General features: G+C 44.2%; 1 protein-coding gene across 1 annotated transcript in view; it reads right to left on the reverse strand.

Moving 5' to 3' along the window:
• Positions 1-2,361: 2,361 nt before the first annotated feature.
• Positions 2,362-16,800, reverse strand: part of TLR8 (toll like receptor 8) — a 67,741-nt gene continuing 53,302 nt past the window's right edge. The window contains exon 2 of the mRNA XM_078657867.1: positions 2,362-6,011. Coding sequence (XP_078513993.1) covers positions 2,806-6,003 — 3,198 coding nt within the window. The 5' untranslated portion in view covers positions 6,004-6,011 and the 3' untranslated portion in view covers positions 2,362-2,805. The remainder of the gene's footprint in view (positions 6,012-16,800) is intronic.

Raw genomic sequence — 16,800 nt, forward strand, 5'->3', positions numbered from 1 at the left:
TGCAGAAAAAAAGGGATACATGTGGTAGCTTTTTATTACTGAATGGGACAGAGATCTTGTTTCAAGATTGGAGTGATGATCAGGCATGACAGGGAAGAGGAGAAAGATGCAGAGGAGATAGCCTACTAATCAGGACTTCGGTTAGCATTAGTGAAGTAGGTGTAGTTGCATTGAGGTCCAAGAGTGTGAGGGGCTCACAACACCCCAATTATGAGAAGCAGTATTTTTGGAACAACACATTTTTGTCTGATGCATTTGCTGTTTTATAAGTCTCATATTTAATGTGGTTTATGCGATTTAGAAAAAGTACTCTTGAAATCATCTCATAAGCCCCGCACTCTGCACGCAGCCATATCCTTCGGGCTCTCCAAATCCTTGCCATAAAGTTTTAGATGGGCAGGCCTAACCTCAATATATTTTGCTTAGGGGGATCAGAGCAAAAAAGTTAGAAGACCTCTGCCCTACATACTGCATCTAAATGTACTCCAACGGCTTGTTTGGGCTTGCCTCCTGTTGATGAAGTCTCAGGGACAGCAAAGACTTCACCTGCATCTTGCTACCGACACCTGGGCTCCTCTGCTGTGAGTCTTGCTCTGTCAAGTGGTGCCAAATCCAGTATTTGGTCCTTGGAAGTGAGTGTGTGCGCTGAAAAACAAGAAATTGATGAATCGACTACAAAACGTAATTTCAGAACAGTGCATCAAGTCAAAATCGATGCATCATTACTGCCTGCACCAAAGCTGCGGTTCCCACTCGCAGAGTGCACAATACAACAACCTTGACTTACAAACCTGCCTCCACTTTGCAGCAGTGCCTCAGAAGACCAACTGCTGTATGAGTCTCGAACACTGCATTACCGACTTCCGTGGTGCACCGTCCTGGCTACGATGTATTCCCTGCCATACATGGCTTCCATCCAATACATTTTTTTCAGCCCAGTGGTTTGACATTGAAGATGCGGAGCCAACACACCACACTCTTGACATCAACGCATCATCAACGCATCATCAACGCTGTGCTGTCTTCAGGAACTGAGGCCTCACAACAGGAACGGAAGCATCACCTCCATTGCATACGGCATCATCCCCAAGCACCAATGCCTCAACGACTTTGCACCACCTTCAGGAACCGATGCATCATCTCCTCTGGAGAACGCATCATCTACGATTCCCAAGATACTGTCAGCGAGTCATAAGTTAGCTCAGCATGTTAATATGTTTGCTTCAGAAATCCTTATGTTTGCTTCAGAAATTCTTTCATAAACTACAGAACACAAGTTGCAATCCTTTTAAAACGTCTCAGTGTATTTTGCATCTGATGTAGGGATGACGTCAAGGGAAAGGTTTGCATCTTTGTATGTATTCATTAAGGGGCTTATTTATGAGCTCTTGCATCACTTTGTCACTTTTTGTGACGCACCAGCGGTGTAAAAAATGAGCCTTGTTGCACCATATTTACAAAGAGACGAATCTAGGTAGATGCGTCACTTTGTAAACCCATGCGCCACATTATACCTGCGCCAGGTATAATATATGCAGGGGGGGGCGTTCTGACTCAAGAAAGGGTCGTAGAAGTGACGCAGTGAAATCTATAAGATTTCACTGCGTAACTTCTAGGAAGCAAATGATTCAATATCTTACGCCTGCCTCATGGCAGGCATAAGACTGACGCAGGCACATTTCACATGGGACTTGCCCATGTGTAATGACCCATTGCTGGAGTTGCGTCACTTTTGTGACACACTCCAGCAATGCATAATTTTTGCGGATACTGACGTATCTGTAACTCCTTGAGACATGATGCGTTATACAGTAAATATAACGCACCATTTGTGTCGCAAGGAGGGCGCAATGAAAAGTGATGCATCGCTGTTTTCTCACAGCGATGAGTCACTTTTCATAAATGTGGCCCTGAATCTTTCGGGGGGATTTCAAGTTCAGAAAATGGATACCATTGAGTGGGGTAGTAATAAACACCTTTTATAAAGTACCTGAAAACAAATCACTTTGTATAATATGCTATGTAAATAATCATTGTAAGAGTATTTACAGATATAAACCTACACATCTTACATAGTTGCAGAGCTTGAGAAATTAAAACACTTTCATATGTCAATTTATCTCTTCTTCAACTTGTGAAATACCGTAGAGTGATTCTTTGGCCTCTGATGTCTCCTATTGGGCTAATACGTCTGGTGACAAGGCATGGCCATTTTTCACTCTACCGACCCTAGATTAACACAATATAACTTGTCCCACATGTTTCACATTTCATCAGCTGAAAGTTAAGACTCAGCAGCCACAATCTACTTAATCCTCGCTTTTCTCTGCCACATTTCAAGTGGAAAAAAGGCAATTGTAAGTTTGTTATTTATTGTTTGTTGAGCGCTCATACCAGAATAATAGAACACATATATTTCACATAACAAAGTGGCTCCCACTGGAAAAATGCCAGTACAGAGAAATGTAATGGCCTCTAAGTGTTAATTTTACAGCTGTTAGGTTGGAAAAGCGTGGCAAGAGTCGATAACATGATTAGATGGTTTGGGATTTTTGATAATGTATGCCATTCAATGTCCGAAACTCGAGTTGGGAGGTGCCTCCCATGTATGAAGAGAAAGTCAAAAGTGATCTCACAGTGTCTGCTAAAATTACTTCGAGAAAAAAGAAGCTACACATGCCACTAGACACAATGCAGAATCAAACAGATGCCCATTTAATTTGAGTTTTTTTAAACTCTCAAATATCCTAAGAAGAGTTCATTTACAAACACATCGTGAATATGTATTGGAAATCATTGGTGATATCAGAGAATCTGAGGGCTGTTGTTGATCCACTGAGCAAGAGCAACTGGATCTGGTTTATATAGAGGCATAACGGGATCAGTAAATAAGCTATTGTAGCGGGCATAATTGTCTGTTAGTACAACACTTTTTAGCTTTTGCCAGAAAAAGCCTTCAGCATTTGGATTTTTAGGCCACTCAAGAATGGAGCTTTTGCAAAGGCGCTTCCTCAGGCGCATGTACTGGGAGTGCTGCAGTACGGGCTGCAGGAGAATGAGGACAACCACATCCAGGCTCTCGTCCATCAGTCTCTGCAGAGCGATGTAGAATGCAGTTTTGAAGGTACCACTTTTCACATACCGCTCCGTAAGAACAAATATTGTCTTCCTACTTTGATGGATGCTCTGCACAAGATTGTCAATGACAGCTTTGCCTGGCTCCCAGTCTCTTTCTTCCAAACAAAGAAGAACCTGCTTCTCTCCCTGCCCTTCCAAGTGAACAGATAGCTCCTTCAAAACCCAATCAGACGCTGCCGAGTCTTTCGTGTCATACGATATGTATGCATCATAAATACATTTTGCCATAGAAACAGAATGATAGCCTTTTAATTTTGCCAAACAGAAAAAGTAAATATACCGCAAATCCCAATAGAATAGATGTTTGAGTACTGATAATATTGTGGTATTTAAGATAATGAGGAAGGACAACAAAAATAATAGCAGTCCAATGTGATCCAAATTACAGGTCTGCAAATTGAACAACACTACTTTGGCACCTTTCTTGTCAGAAGGGGTTAAGCAAGTTACATCAGTTGCCAGCCGTGGTATACTAAGGTTATTTGACTGAATCCACCTCAAAAAATCACTAGTTTCACAGGTGCAGTGAAATGGATTTCCCCTTAGCGCCAGAATCTTTAAGCTTCTTTGATTTAAAAATGCTGTTTGGTTGATGATCTGCAATTGATTGTTACTCAGGTCGAGATGTGTAAGGCAAAGGGCATGATCCAGAAACCCATTTTCAATTTGTGCAATGCTGTTATGATTCAGGAGCAGGGTCTTCAAAGACCACATTACATTATTGGCATCCGCACTCAACAATTGTAGTTTGTTTGCACTCAAATCCAGCTTTTCTAGGAAATGAAAGTCCTTCAGTCCTGTCCAGAAAAAGTAATCCAGCTCATTATTGTTCAAATACAACTCTTTGAGGGTCAGGGGTAAAGAGCTGAAAGCATCATTGGGAATTCCTTTCAAGTTGTTGTGTGAAAGATCAAGATATGTAAGATTGCTCAGAGATTTAAAACACTGTAGGTATCTTGTATCGCCCACTCTCCACATTTTATCAAGTCGGTTCCCTTTGAAAACAAGTTCACTCAAGGAGCTGCTGTTGATCTGTGAGTGTGTGAGAGTAAAAATCTTATTCCAGGTCAAATTTAGTACCTTGAGATTTGGAAGGTGTTCCAGGAATCCCAACTCGTGAATGATTCCTTCGACAACGAAATAGTGTGAGTTATAACTAAGGTCTAGTACTTCCAGCTTATGCAATTCTGTGAATGCAACAGTAGTTTCCAAATCTAGCTTATTATAGGAAAGATCCAAATAAGTTAGATTAGTCAAGTAGATGAATTCAGTACCATTTACATATTGACCAATACCATTGTTTGACAGGTTTAAACAAGCAATGTCCCCAAAGCCTTTAAATTGTTCTGGATCTATATAGAAAATACTATTTAAGCTTAAATCTAAGATTTTACCATAGCTACTGCACTTTGCCTTAGTTAAGGGTTGGTAATTATTGTGGATACCATTGCCAGTGATCATGGTAGAATCCCACATGCTGGAATTTGCCAGTGCCTTCGAATTTTTTAAAATAGAGCGTTTTTTGATTCTATGTTCCCGCATTGTGTTTCTGTGAGTATTGTGTAGTACGTTTTTGGACAGAGGAGAAATTCTATTCTCTGACAAGCAAATTACACTCAAATTAGAAAACTGCTCCAATACTTGGAGGTCAATTTTTTGGATGAAATTGATTGCAAGGTTAAGGATATTTAAGTTGGTAAGATTTTTAAGGGGAGCTAGTTTATCTTCCGCCACCATTTCAAACACATAACCTTTTATGTGCAATTCCTGGAGAGAAGATAGTTGGGAAAAATTGGGTGATAAATTCAGATATTTTGGATATGACCGTCTGTTATAATTAAAAGACAGATCAAGTACCTGTAAGTTTGGTAGTTTCAATAAAAATGATCCCGTAGCAATTTCCTGCACCAAATAGTTAGTTTCCAGGTTCAGCCTCTTTAATTGTGTTGTACCATCAAACCAGGCAGCAGGTATTTGCTTAAGTGAAGTGCTGCCAAGGTTCAGTTCTTGTAGATTAACCAAGTTTTGAAATGCCAGGGGGTGGATTTCAAGAGCAGCACCGTTTGGGCACTCTTGGCATGGGTAGGGAGCATTGTAGCACCTGGGGCAGTTCCCACTTAAATGAAGAATTTCCAAATTAGAAAGGTTCTTAAAAACATTTCGAGTGACATATTTGATCTGATTATTGCTGAGATAAAGTTCCCTCAATGAAGCTGGCAGGCCGAGGGGCACATGGGTGAGGTTGTTAAAAGAAAGTGTAAGTATTCTTAAATTTCGGAACTCTTCAAAAGCATCTTCTGGAACTGAAATAGGTTTGCCACATGCATTGCCATAGTAACAATTGTAACCCAAACTAAAGTCAGTCAGATGTATAAGTTCGGAAAGGCTTTTTTTGCTGATTGAATGTATGTGGTTGTATTGCAAACTAAGTGTGCGCAAAGATGAAGGGATTCCCACTGGAATTTCGTAAAGGCCGAATCCATCCACAAACAAATGGGTAAGCTTGTTTAAATTGGCGAACGCTCCCTCGGAAATATTCACCCCTCTCTCACATAAATCACTGGCACTTTCGTTGTAGTAATGGTTCCAGCTCAGAATAAGCTTTGTGAGTTTGTTCCACCCTTGAAAAGATTCGGCAGTAATGGACTCTATCTTATTGTCTGACAGATTTAACTCTCCAGAACTTTCGTTGAATTCCACGGATTCCGGCACTTTCTGTAGTCCGCGGCTTCTGCAGTCGAAGCGAATGACGGAACCTTTTCTTGCCACGTCACAAGGCAGCGTCTTCCAACTATTTTCCACAGCAAGTGATTCAAAAGCGCCGTACATTAGCAGCACCGGAATTAACTTGTGTGCCGAAATCATTGTGTGGTCTGAAAATAGAAAACAACAAAAAAACGCATTAGTGACATTTAAAACATGAAGGCTCGTGCGTCATTTTCATGCTGAGAAAAGATAACTTTAAAGGTTCACGACTGTTATACGAGCGGCCATATTGGTTTTGCCTGCTAATACTTTGAAATGACTGCAAAGTTGTTACAAAAGGGGGGTATAGGATTACAATGTGTGCAAATAAATGTACCAGCAGCCTCTAGATTTTCCACCTTTTCTGTTTTTTAACAAGCGTCTGTGAAGCTTCAACTAATTGACATGCAGTTTAGTTTGAATGCTGTCATTTTAGCCAAATAAATCTTTTGTTCTACTAATAATTTAAATTGGAATGTTTAAGTTAGGTCATTGTCTACTCCGATTTGTCTCAGAATTACTTTTTTAAAGTTCTTTAAGGGTCTCCCTTGTGACAATATTTGGCTGTATGGTTAGAGGATACGTTATATTCTACTGCTATCCCTGAAGTGCTCATACAGGTCTACATCCTGCTGATATTGCTCCCTCCTCTACTGCACCCTTTGAAGGAAGAAGGCCCACCTGACTGAAGTGATTGGACTGCACACATCAACCTCACGTGTGTGAATGTCCACAAACACAACGTTTTGCTCCTGCAATGGACCGACATACCTGCTTTGACTGTAAGAGGAGTGGGCTCAGCACATGCTGAGCTTCCCAGGCTGAATGTAGGCGGAGAGACAAAAGACTGCTGGTGATTTTCTGCCCCAGGATGACAATGACTCACCAGCATTAGGGCAGCCTGGTGCCTCCTCCAGACAGTAATTTGGCACCCTAACTTTGGATACACTGATATGGGGAATGATGCCACCACATCATTTGGAAGGCTATGGTTTGCTAGATACAGCCACACTAGGTCCCATACCGCACCCCAGCTAGTGCTTAATTTGAGCCAGTGGTTGCCGGTGGGGTCCACTGGCACTCTTTTTTAGGGGATCAGCACTTATTTTTCCTCATTGGAAAGTTTCCGAGAGCAAAACAGAAAAATAAAGGGGAAAGAAAGAGAAAGAGATTGACTGAAAAAAGTCACAGAAGGAGAAAGTAGGAACCTGCAAGAAAGAGATAAGGGGACAGGAACATGGGGGTCATTTAGAGGCCACCATGGGTCGCAACTGTGACCCCTGGCTTGCCCTTTGCTATCCATGGCAGTGATTTTGTGAACCCTGGCCTCAGAGGTGGCAAAATCAGTGCCTGGAACAGAAAGGCAGCTCTCCCTAATGGAGGCTGGTTGGAGAGCCACTTGCCTGGTTTCTGTTTTTTTTTAATTAAACAATTAGTGAAAAGTATTATTCACTATTAATGTAACAAAAAAAGAGCATTAGCTGTAATATGACCCTGTCTGGAAGCTAAGGTAAGTAAAAAATGCTGTTAAATGTATTTTGAATGTTTGCTTGCGGGTGAGAGTGTGTTTCAGTGCATGCGCATGTGTTAATGTGTTAGTATGTGTAAGCATGTGTGTGTGTGTGTGTGTGTGTGTGTGTGAGTCAAAGTAAAGGTCAAATGGCATTCAATGTCGCTTCTGCTTTCCCAGGCATTTTGATGAATTGACGTCCTTGGACAGGAAGTGTTTTGGTAGTTGAATAAAGATGCATGAGGTGTATCTAACAAAACTCAGCCTTGGTATTTGGTGCTCTGAGATTTAAAAGCGCCGTCCCTGGGATTCTTCGAAGATCTTCAGCACAGCATTCTTCCTTCTACAAACTAAGCACTCACACAGCTCTTGTACCATATCTTGTGCAGCTGTTCTGTAATGTGTATTTATCTAGGGAACATGCTGGGGTTAGGGGAGCTCTTGGCTGCAGGAGCGCAGCTTTCCCTGGACCCCAGGGTAAAGTCTGTTATCCACAAGTGATTTTCCCCTGGGCAGGCCAGGGAATGGCAGTATACTGATATATGGTTTACGGTACTCTTCCTATCACCGCCCACTATGGGTAGAATACTGAAGAGATCACTTGAGCTCCAGTCACTTCCAAGATGAGGGAATCAATGGAGCCCATCTTGAATACATAGTTACTGGCTTCGCCCTAGCACAAGCACAGGCAGAGCCTCAAGTAGCTATTGTTGAATAACAGGAGGACTGAAATGGTCTAAACAGCTGACATAAAGCTAGCAAACAGCTCGGTATGAAGTCACATTGTGTTGTTGACAGTCTACAGAGGGCGCATTTTTTGGGACAATCATCACATGCATGGGATAGAGCTTTGCATCTCCTGTACAAATTGGATTATCTGATCTGACAATCGTTCCAAAGCCTGGAGATCAAATACAAAACTTCTGAAGGCACTCTGGACCTCCTCACAGGACATTCAGAGAGGGGCAGACATGGTGGAGTCTTTTCGCTCCTCTGGCCTGGGTCATTCTCTGGCTGCTGCTCCCATAATAAAGGGTATCTGAGAAAAGTCAGAATATTCTTCACTGCGGGTAGACACCTCTCTTCACCCCCTTCTTGCTGGGACCCTATTGACTGATCTATCATCATCCAACTTACAAAACTTTCTTTCCACTGACCACCGAGGGGGGGATACAGCTTTTCAGCAATTGTAAGAATATTAATTTCCTTTTCTACCCCTACGTGGGAAACTCTGGGAGATGGATTGAAGAAAGTTATTAAGGATATTTGCCAAAGGTTGCTCTATTGGAACCCAATGTCAGTTCAGATTCTTGGTCGATCCTATTACTCAGTCAGTCAAAGTAACTTTATTTGGTCTAAATAAGACCATAAAAGTATGTAAAAACATAATTGCACACACAAATCCAAAAAAGGATACAACATCAATAAAAACATAAAAAAATGAATTCCGAAATTACAGAATTAAAACAAGTTTAGTAATCAAAATTGATACAGCCTAAAACAATCCCTCCATTAGCAGCCTCACATTAAAACTAACAAACAGCCCATTTAAACAAAAATACTACCATCCTGGTTGAAACGTACTGTAATCCCACCAAATGGACATATAACACACCTATTTAACAAGATCAACATAACAAGAAAATATTGCGTCAATAAAAAAAGTGCACATGCATAATCAGCTTTTCCCCAAAAAGAACTTGCGAACACTTAAATGAAATCACTTCCCTCATCAAACAGCGTTCTCAGTCTTAGAGGTGAGGGAAGAAAGCAAGCTATAGCATACGTTCAATATACTCCCGCAAGTGACTGCAGATTCATCCTTCAGTTGATCTCATAAAAGCCACATAAAAAACACAAAATGCAAGAGGTCCTGGTGGAAACATAATCGCAGGTACAGGGACTTGTCTTTGTGTTCCAGGCTTCAGGTTTGGGAAATGCTAACAACGTGTTGAACCGGCTAAACTTCAACCTAGTAAGGAGGAATTGGTGAGGGACATTAATAGTAGGATGTATGACATTACAACGCATGCTTTTACATCGCATGCCTTTATAATGCGATTTTTACAACGCATGCCTTTACAACGCAGAGTGCTTTGGGGCACTGGATAGTGAATTGTTTAATTTACTATTCCAACTCCAGTCCCCGTGGATAGTAGGGAAGGTGTTGGATAGTACATTAAACCTATTCCCTATCCTAGAGCGCCCCCCAGCACAATGCGTTGTAATGGTTTGCGTTGTAAAAGTTGCGTCGTAAAGGCACTGCGTGGTAAAAGTTGCGTTGTAAAGGATGTTTCCCTTAATAGTAGTAAGCAAATAGGCTCTCTATGGCAGGACCTGTTATGATCCGTGTGTAGCCAAGAAGCGTGGCTCAATGGTTAGATCGTCAGACCCTGATGCAGAGGTCTGGCCGGGGACCAGGGTTCAATTCCCGCCTCGGTGGCTCTTAGACTCAATTTCCCCGGACCTGATAATTCTCGCCTCGGTGCCTAGTCTAATCATGGGTCCCACTCTGTGACTCTAGGCAATAGCTTGCTTAATCTCCACAACAGCCCCAGCAGCGCTTGGATGCCTGGCTTTACTTTGGGGGTGCCCAGGAGTGGACATTTCACTGGAAAGCCAGGATGGGTTCCACAGCAGTATGAATACAGCGCTACGAGACCTCTGGGTAGAAGTGTGCTATATAAAATACAAATACAAAAAAATACATACAAATACAAGAACCATGGGTTTATCCAGCTCAATACCTTCCCCCTCAGATGTCTTCCATCGCAACAAGTTGTCCCTGATCCAAACAATGTTAGCTTGTAAAATAGAAGAGGGCGACTCAAAAAGGGCGGACCTGCGAAGCTTGGCAAAAGTGTCCCTGATATACATAAGTCATTTGCCTGACCTACACCAATCAAACTTCAGACAGTCACTATTTCTCTGCCCAGAAGATTTTCCGGCTGCACCAGATGTTAAGTCATCTAATCAAGGGGCGAATTACAATAAGGTCCAAAAGATAGGGCAACCCAAGTTCCTTATGGACAATGAGAGCAGGTTGGAAGCAAGTACCGCAAGTAAGCGTCTACAAAAACATTTTCACTTGGAGTGCCCTCAGATTTTCATAACCCTGTACATCGCTTTCATAAGTGGCTACTGGAGCAGATTTAGTCTTATCCAGGGCTTTCAATGGTTCTGTTCCCATTTTAGTCACTTGGGATCATTATTGTTTCCTACCTGTCGACTTTTGTATCATGTACAATTTTTCCCAGTAGGTCTTCATTAGTGTCATAAGTATTTGCTTTGCTGTAGGGGCTCAGTGTTACACTTTCAGTCCACCCATTTAGCCCAAAGAGTGTTAACACTTGCTGCACCCTGCTGGTAGACTGGTTAGTCTATCCTGGCCTTTGTATCACCATCACTCAGAGAGTTTAGCTATTATGTCACACTGTCCTTTTGTAATCCCAGACCTTTCACATCCATGCTGAGGACAGACTAATCAGCCTTATTTCAATCTGGCACAACCCAGCCTACTGCATAGTTCCATGCAGTGCACAAACAACTATAGTGACTCTACCTTTGCTGTGCATAACATCTTGATCATCTCTTTATTTTCGCCACCATTTGCTGACTATTGCACTTCTGAGTATGCCAAAGGCCACCTTATTGGGGTACTTTACAGAATGTTTTCCCAAGATTGTTTTTTTGGACTGTTTACAGTAAGTGATTCATTATCAGACTCCTTATCAGACATGGCTCATGTGTAATGTTTATATATGTTGTTGCCCCAATCTTTCCAATATGAGGTAGAGGAATGAACGCTTTCCTCATGTATTTGGAACAGTCGTGGCTTTGTTTTACTACGCATAGCTGCTCGTCATTATTTAAAAAGTAGAAGATAGGGAGAACAATGTCCCTAGTGCCAAAAAAGATTTTGGTTCCACTTTATTTCTTTAACTATTTCCAAAAGCTGACCTCAGAATATCGAGTTCCTGATTTACGGTTGTGAAGCCATAGAAAATCCGTCAGGTACTGGTGGGAGTGCTACATTCGCAGAAATATTCAACAGCTGAATTTTCACCACTACCCAGTCCAATTGGCGGTGTGGGGTGGATACTCTACAAAGATAGCATTTTCATATAGAAATTGAATGATTTTTCATTATTACCGCTCACTAATGATCTCACTTTAAGTTTGTCTGCGTAGGAAAGCGCCTCTTTTTGTATGGTCACCCCCACTTTTTGCTCCAAAAACTGATGATTATGACTCTTATAGTGCACTGGAGTCTGCTGCCTGTGCTCTCTCCTAAAACTGTCATGTTTGACTTGGTAATCGCAAACTGGCAAAAGCTTTACCCCTTTATAAGTCCCTAGTATATGGCACATGGGGTACTAAGGGCATTGATTATGAAGGGGTCCCCAGGGCTGCAGCATGAGTTTGGGTCACCCTGGGTGACCAATGCTATCTACCTCGGCCTGCCACTGCAGACTGCAGGAGCAGTGCAAACTGCTAAAACTGGTCCTGATGTGGGAGTAAAAGTCCAGATGCTGCAGCGCATGGAGCATGCGCAGAACGGAGACACATCACTGTGAGCAGGGACGCAGACGCTTCTGAGACAGTCGCTGGTCCTGATGAGGGAAAATGAAGTCCAGATGCTGCGACGCACGGAGCATGCGTGGAGCGGGACACATCACTCTGTGAGCAGGGACCAAAATACATCTGAGACGGCTGCTGGTCCTGATGAGGGAGATTGAAGTCCAGATGCTACTGCGCTCAGAACAAGTCCGGAGCGGAGGTGGACACTCTGCGCACAAAGTACGTGAGGTACGGAGATGTGCGCAGGGATGGTGTGACATGTCATAGAGAGACCCATGCTCAGAGGTGTCTGCGCTTGGAGCATGCCACAGAGCAGATAAAAGATGGCTGCCGATGCAAGGAGCTTCCAGAGGAGCTCACGGTTTGGGGATTACCTGTTGGTAGTTTATCCCCATTAAAACCATTCCATTCGGCCCTAAACCCACCAGCTTGAAGACCTGGCAGCTTACCCCTTCTGAAAAATACCTAATAGTCCGAATTCGACTCCCGACTCACCTGATTTATCGACTGCAGCTGCTGCCCCTGTCTGTGCCTTTGCAGTCGGCTGATTTCTCACCCCAGGCCCTTCCTGCAGCGGAGGGGTGGACATCTAGCTGCGGGATTTCGGAGCCGTCGCCTGTTGTTTTGGTGCCAATCATCCGGTGCTTGGTTGTTTCCAGGGGATCGAGGTTCTGTGCCCGGCATCGTTGCTGTGTTTTTCACATCTTTGGCAGCTGTGGCTGGTGATGAGTCCGGAGCGTAGCTGGTGCGCATGCAAGCAGAGTGCTCCATGCCTGTGGCCCGCCAGGCGACACCCATCGACAGTGGTGGGAGCCCAAAATTACACCAAAGGGCGCACAATTAAAGGGCTGGTAGAAGCGGAGATCCAGGGAAGTACCGGAGAATTCACGCATTTTGGGTGAGCCATGCGGCGAGTGCCGCCTGACTCTAAAATGGCAGCTGGCCGCAGCAGCTCGGGACCGAGAATAACTCCCTTAACAGCGGAAACCCCAACACTTGCGGGGCGGATCGGCCCCGAGAGGTGAGTTAAAATGAGGCTCTACCCGGGTGATCCACAATCTGCTCAGTTGGGCCTGAGGACATTGCCGAATTTTTTAAACATCGGAGCCCGACTGGCCAGGCACAAAATGGCAGCCACGCCAGACAGGCAGTCCAACCAATGGTGAGGCTGACGAGCTTGAAGTGGATCGCCTCGGGAGCACAGGACCAATCCTGACGGCCAGCTCTGCCCACTCTGCTCCCATTGATGAGCGCGAAGCCTAGTTGGGAGGCAGCAGTGACTTGCCAATGGCTCCTGCAGACTATGAAGCACAGGACCTCCATTTTGAATTCTGGGGGGTGGGCGATTTTATCCTCTGGCAGTCTCCTGACTGTGATGAAATGCCCTGCCAGTGTCCTAAGGTATTACTCGCCCGCTGCCTCAGCGATCTTGCCAGCTTGTCTGCCCGGAGCCTCCGGGTGCTGAAGAAGCGAGGTGAGCGACCCCCCTCCCCCCACCCATACGCTTGGCAATATGGCGGCCCCCATTGTGGCCCAGCTCACCTACAGGGCAGGGCGCCCAGGGACGCCAGGGGAGTTCTTTGTTGCCTGTCTTAACAACTAATGAGCGCCCCATCCCTGAAAAGCTCTTCCGCTCTCATCACACTCCATATGGAACAGGGTCCAAGGATGCCAGACCCCATCATGGCAGAAAATGATGACTTGTTCCCCCCCTGCTGAACGTTGACTTACTCTTCCTGTCCAGGACTGCGCCTACCCTTATGCGTATATCTGCAATTCTTTCTTTCCTCCCCTCTCTACTCCTCTCCACATGCCTGCTACTGACCTCTGCCCTTACCTTGTCCTGGCCCTAGTCCCCACCCTGCTTACACGTGAATTTTCCCTTGTCTTTTGAGATCTAGCTATTTTGCCTGATGACCGATGGAGCTACCTGGTTTAGCTATAGGGGAGAAAGGTCGGGATTCCCTTCTTGAACGTCACCTACCCAGTCGGTCTTTAGCCAGACTTCCTTTCATCTCTCCTGTCATCTCTTCCCACATCCTCCCCGTATTTATCTCTCTCCTTCTCTCCTCTCTCAATGTTTTCAGACTGAACTATTTTGTCTGATGCCCGATGGAGCTACCTGGTTTAGCTATAGGGGAGATGGGCCGTGGACTCCCTCCTTGGTCGTCACCTACCCAGTTGGCCTTTAGACAGACTTCTTTTCGTCTCTCCTTGTTGTCTCTTCCCCTATCCTCCCTTTTCTCACCCTCCCCTCTACGCTCCATTATTTTGCCCTCCATGTTCTTTTATAGCCTTATAGCCCGTTGTAGAGGGCTATACCGGCTATTAAAGGCCCTCTCCAGCGTTAAAGGCCCCGAGCCGAAGGCGAGGGCCTTTAACAAGGGAGAGGGACTTTAATAGTGGTATAGCCCATCAACGAAGGGCTATAAGGCTATTAGAACATTCTGTCACTAGAGGACAGAATGTTCTAAAAAAAAAAAGCCTTTTGGAAGTGTGAGAGGATTGGAATCCCCTCAGGCTCCCTGAAGCCTTTGTTCACAGCCAGAGCTGTGAACAAAGAAACATTGGAATGTTGGAGCTCCAGGCTTATACCAGCCATTATAAGCCCAGAGCACTCCATTGTTTTCAATGGCGCTCCCAACATTCCAATGTTCTAATAATGTTTCCCTTGAGACCTAGCTATTTGGCCAAAGCCCAGTGGAGCTTCCCGATAGCTATAGAGGAGATGGGTTTTGGGACTTCCCCCTCGACCATCACCTACCCAGCCGGACTTTGGGAAAACCTTCCTTCGTCTTCCTGCTCTATCTCCCTCCCACCCCTTTACCCTTACCCCCTTCCCCTCCACACTCCACTTATCTCGTTCTCTATGCTCTTGTAATTGTTTTTCTAGCAACTGTTGTAAATTGAAACTGATATAATCTTGTAATTTTGTTGAACCTCATGTAAAGTGCTCTGATACATCCGGGTCGAGCCAGCGCTATATAAAACTCTTTAAATAAATAAATAAAATAAATGTAATATATTTAAGGCACCCCTAAGGAAGGCCTTATAAGCCCAAGAGATAGAGTGCATTATATTTAAGGTGTGAACATGTATGTGCAAGCCTATATGTCCCTATAGTGACATTACACATTGAATACTACTATATATGCTAGAGGTCTGTAGGATAACATGGGCTGCCAACCGGGCACCCTCGAGATTGGCATCTCTGTGATGGTACCACCAAAATAAGTCATGTTTTGGTATAAAAAATATGCCTTCTCACCCTGCTATTATTTTCCTGCCATGGGTGATATGACAGGCACCCAGAGGACACTTTATATGTTACCCCCAGCTTTATTGTTTTCTGGCTGATCAGCCCATGCAGTTCCATGACTGCTGCCGCAAGACAAGATTATGACCTCCTGCCAGGCAATGTGATCACTCCTATGAGTCAGAGACAAAGGTTGGCAGGAAGTAGGTCACACCTCCCTCCTCCACAGATGGCTAGTGAATTGGCACATCAGAGCTATGAGCGGCTCCACTGCCTCTGATATGCATTTGGGCTGTCCCCCTGAGAAGGAAACAACTCTCCCTGTGCCCGAGGCGTGCATGCACTCAGACAAGGTGGGAAAATTAGCTATGCAGCAAGTGTACTCCCCCAGGTAGGCTGGTCAGACCTTTACACTGAGCAGCCTGGTCTGTACCTCTAAAAGTGAATTCTGACACCTTTTTGACAGCAGAACTAGTGGTTTCTGGGTAGAAAAGGTGACCTACTTTATCGTATGTGGTCAACTCAGGGACTAGCTGCCCATTGGCTATTAGCTCCCACAACCATAACTCCCCTATATCTAGGATTTAAAGGAACTCCCCAGACACCAGAGCCTCAGTTCCGAACAACTTATTCCAAGAAAGGACCAAGAAGAGAACTGTGTCACCGACAACAGGAGTTTTGTCTACTAGCACAAAGCAAGAGAGAGCTACACAGTCCCTGAGGCAACAGACTTGGAACTCAGTCAATGGCCCTCGTTCTTGGCAAAAACTCGACACTCCCGAAGAGAGGGAATCTTGTAGAAGCCAAAAGCACCCTTAGTCTGCCCTGGACTAGTCCCCTGCAAACTGCAGGTAAAAAGACTCACTGGATCTAAAGAATTGCTGGCCATCAGGCCCTACAAGGGATTGCCCAATTCCAGGTAGTTCAGTGCGTTGTGGGACTTGTAGTCTCAGCTGCACCAAAGTCTCAGGCTGGTATGTTACTCCCCCGGTCCAGTGAAGTTTCAAAAGCTTTGCGTTGTGCTTACCTATGCCAAGGCCTGTTGCTCATCGGCTAACCAACCCCTAAACTTGACGTTGCTGCTACAGAGAATATCTTGCAACTATCATCCGATGTCAGCAGTTTTGCACCTTTTGTGCTTTTGCATTTTGTTTCTTGCAGCACTGTGAAAGTGAGAAAAACAGCACCACCCGGGACTCCCGTTCAGCACCAAGAACATTGAGAACAACGCTAGACCTGGACTCCACATTCAGGGTAAAATTGGTCTGACTATTGTGGCCTAGTCCTGGGGTCAGCCTGACCATATCCCTATAAGGGCTCCAAGTAACTCAACCTACAAGTGACCGATTGTCACTAGTGGATTTTGCCATTGACCCCAATTTTATTTTATTTATCTATTTTACTGCACTGATTTAATATTGCTTTAAAAATCTATAACTCCAGTTATATGTATGATATTCCATTCATTTTGGTGCCTAAATTAAGATAAAATACATTCTAGTTGTATACATTGGTGTTGCATTTCTCTCGATCCATGGCAATTACTTATTGTCCATGTTGGTACTCTGAA

The sequence above is a fragment of the Lissotriton helveticus genome, chromosome 8, assembly GCF_964261635.1.
Source record: "Lissotriton helveticus chromosome 8, aLisHel1.1, whole genome shotgun sequence".
Lineage (NCBI taxonomy): Eukaryota > Metazoa > Chordata > Amphibia > Caudata > Salamandridae > Lissotriton > Lissotriton helveticus.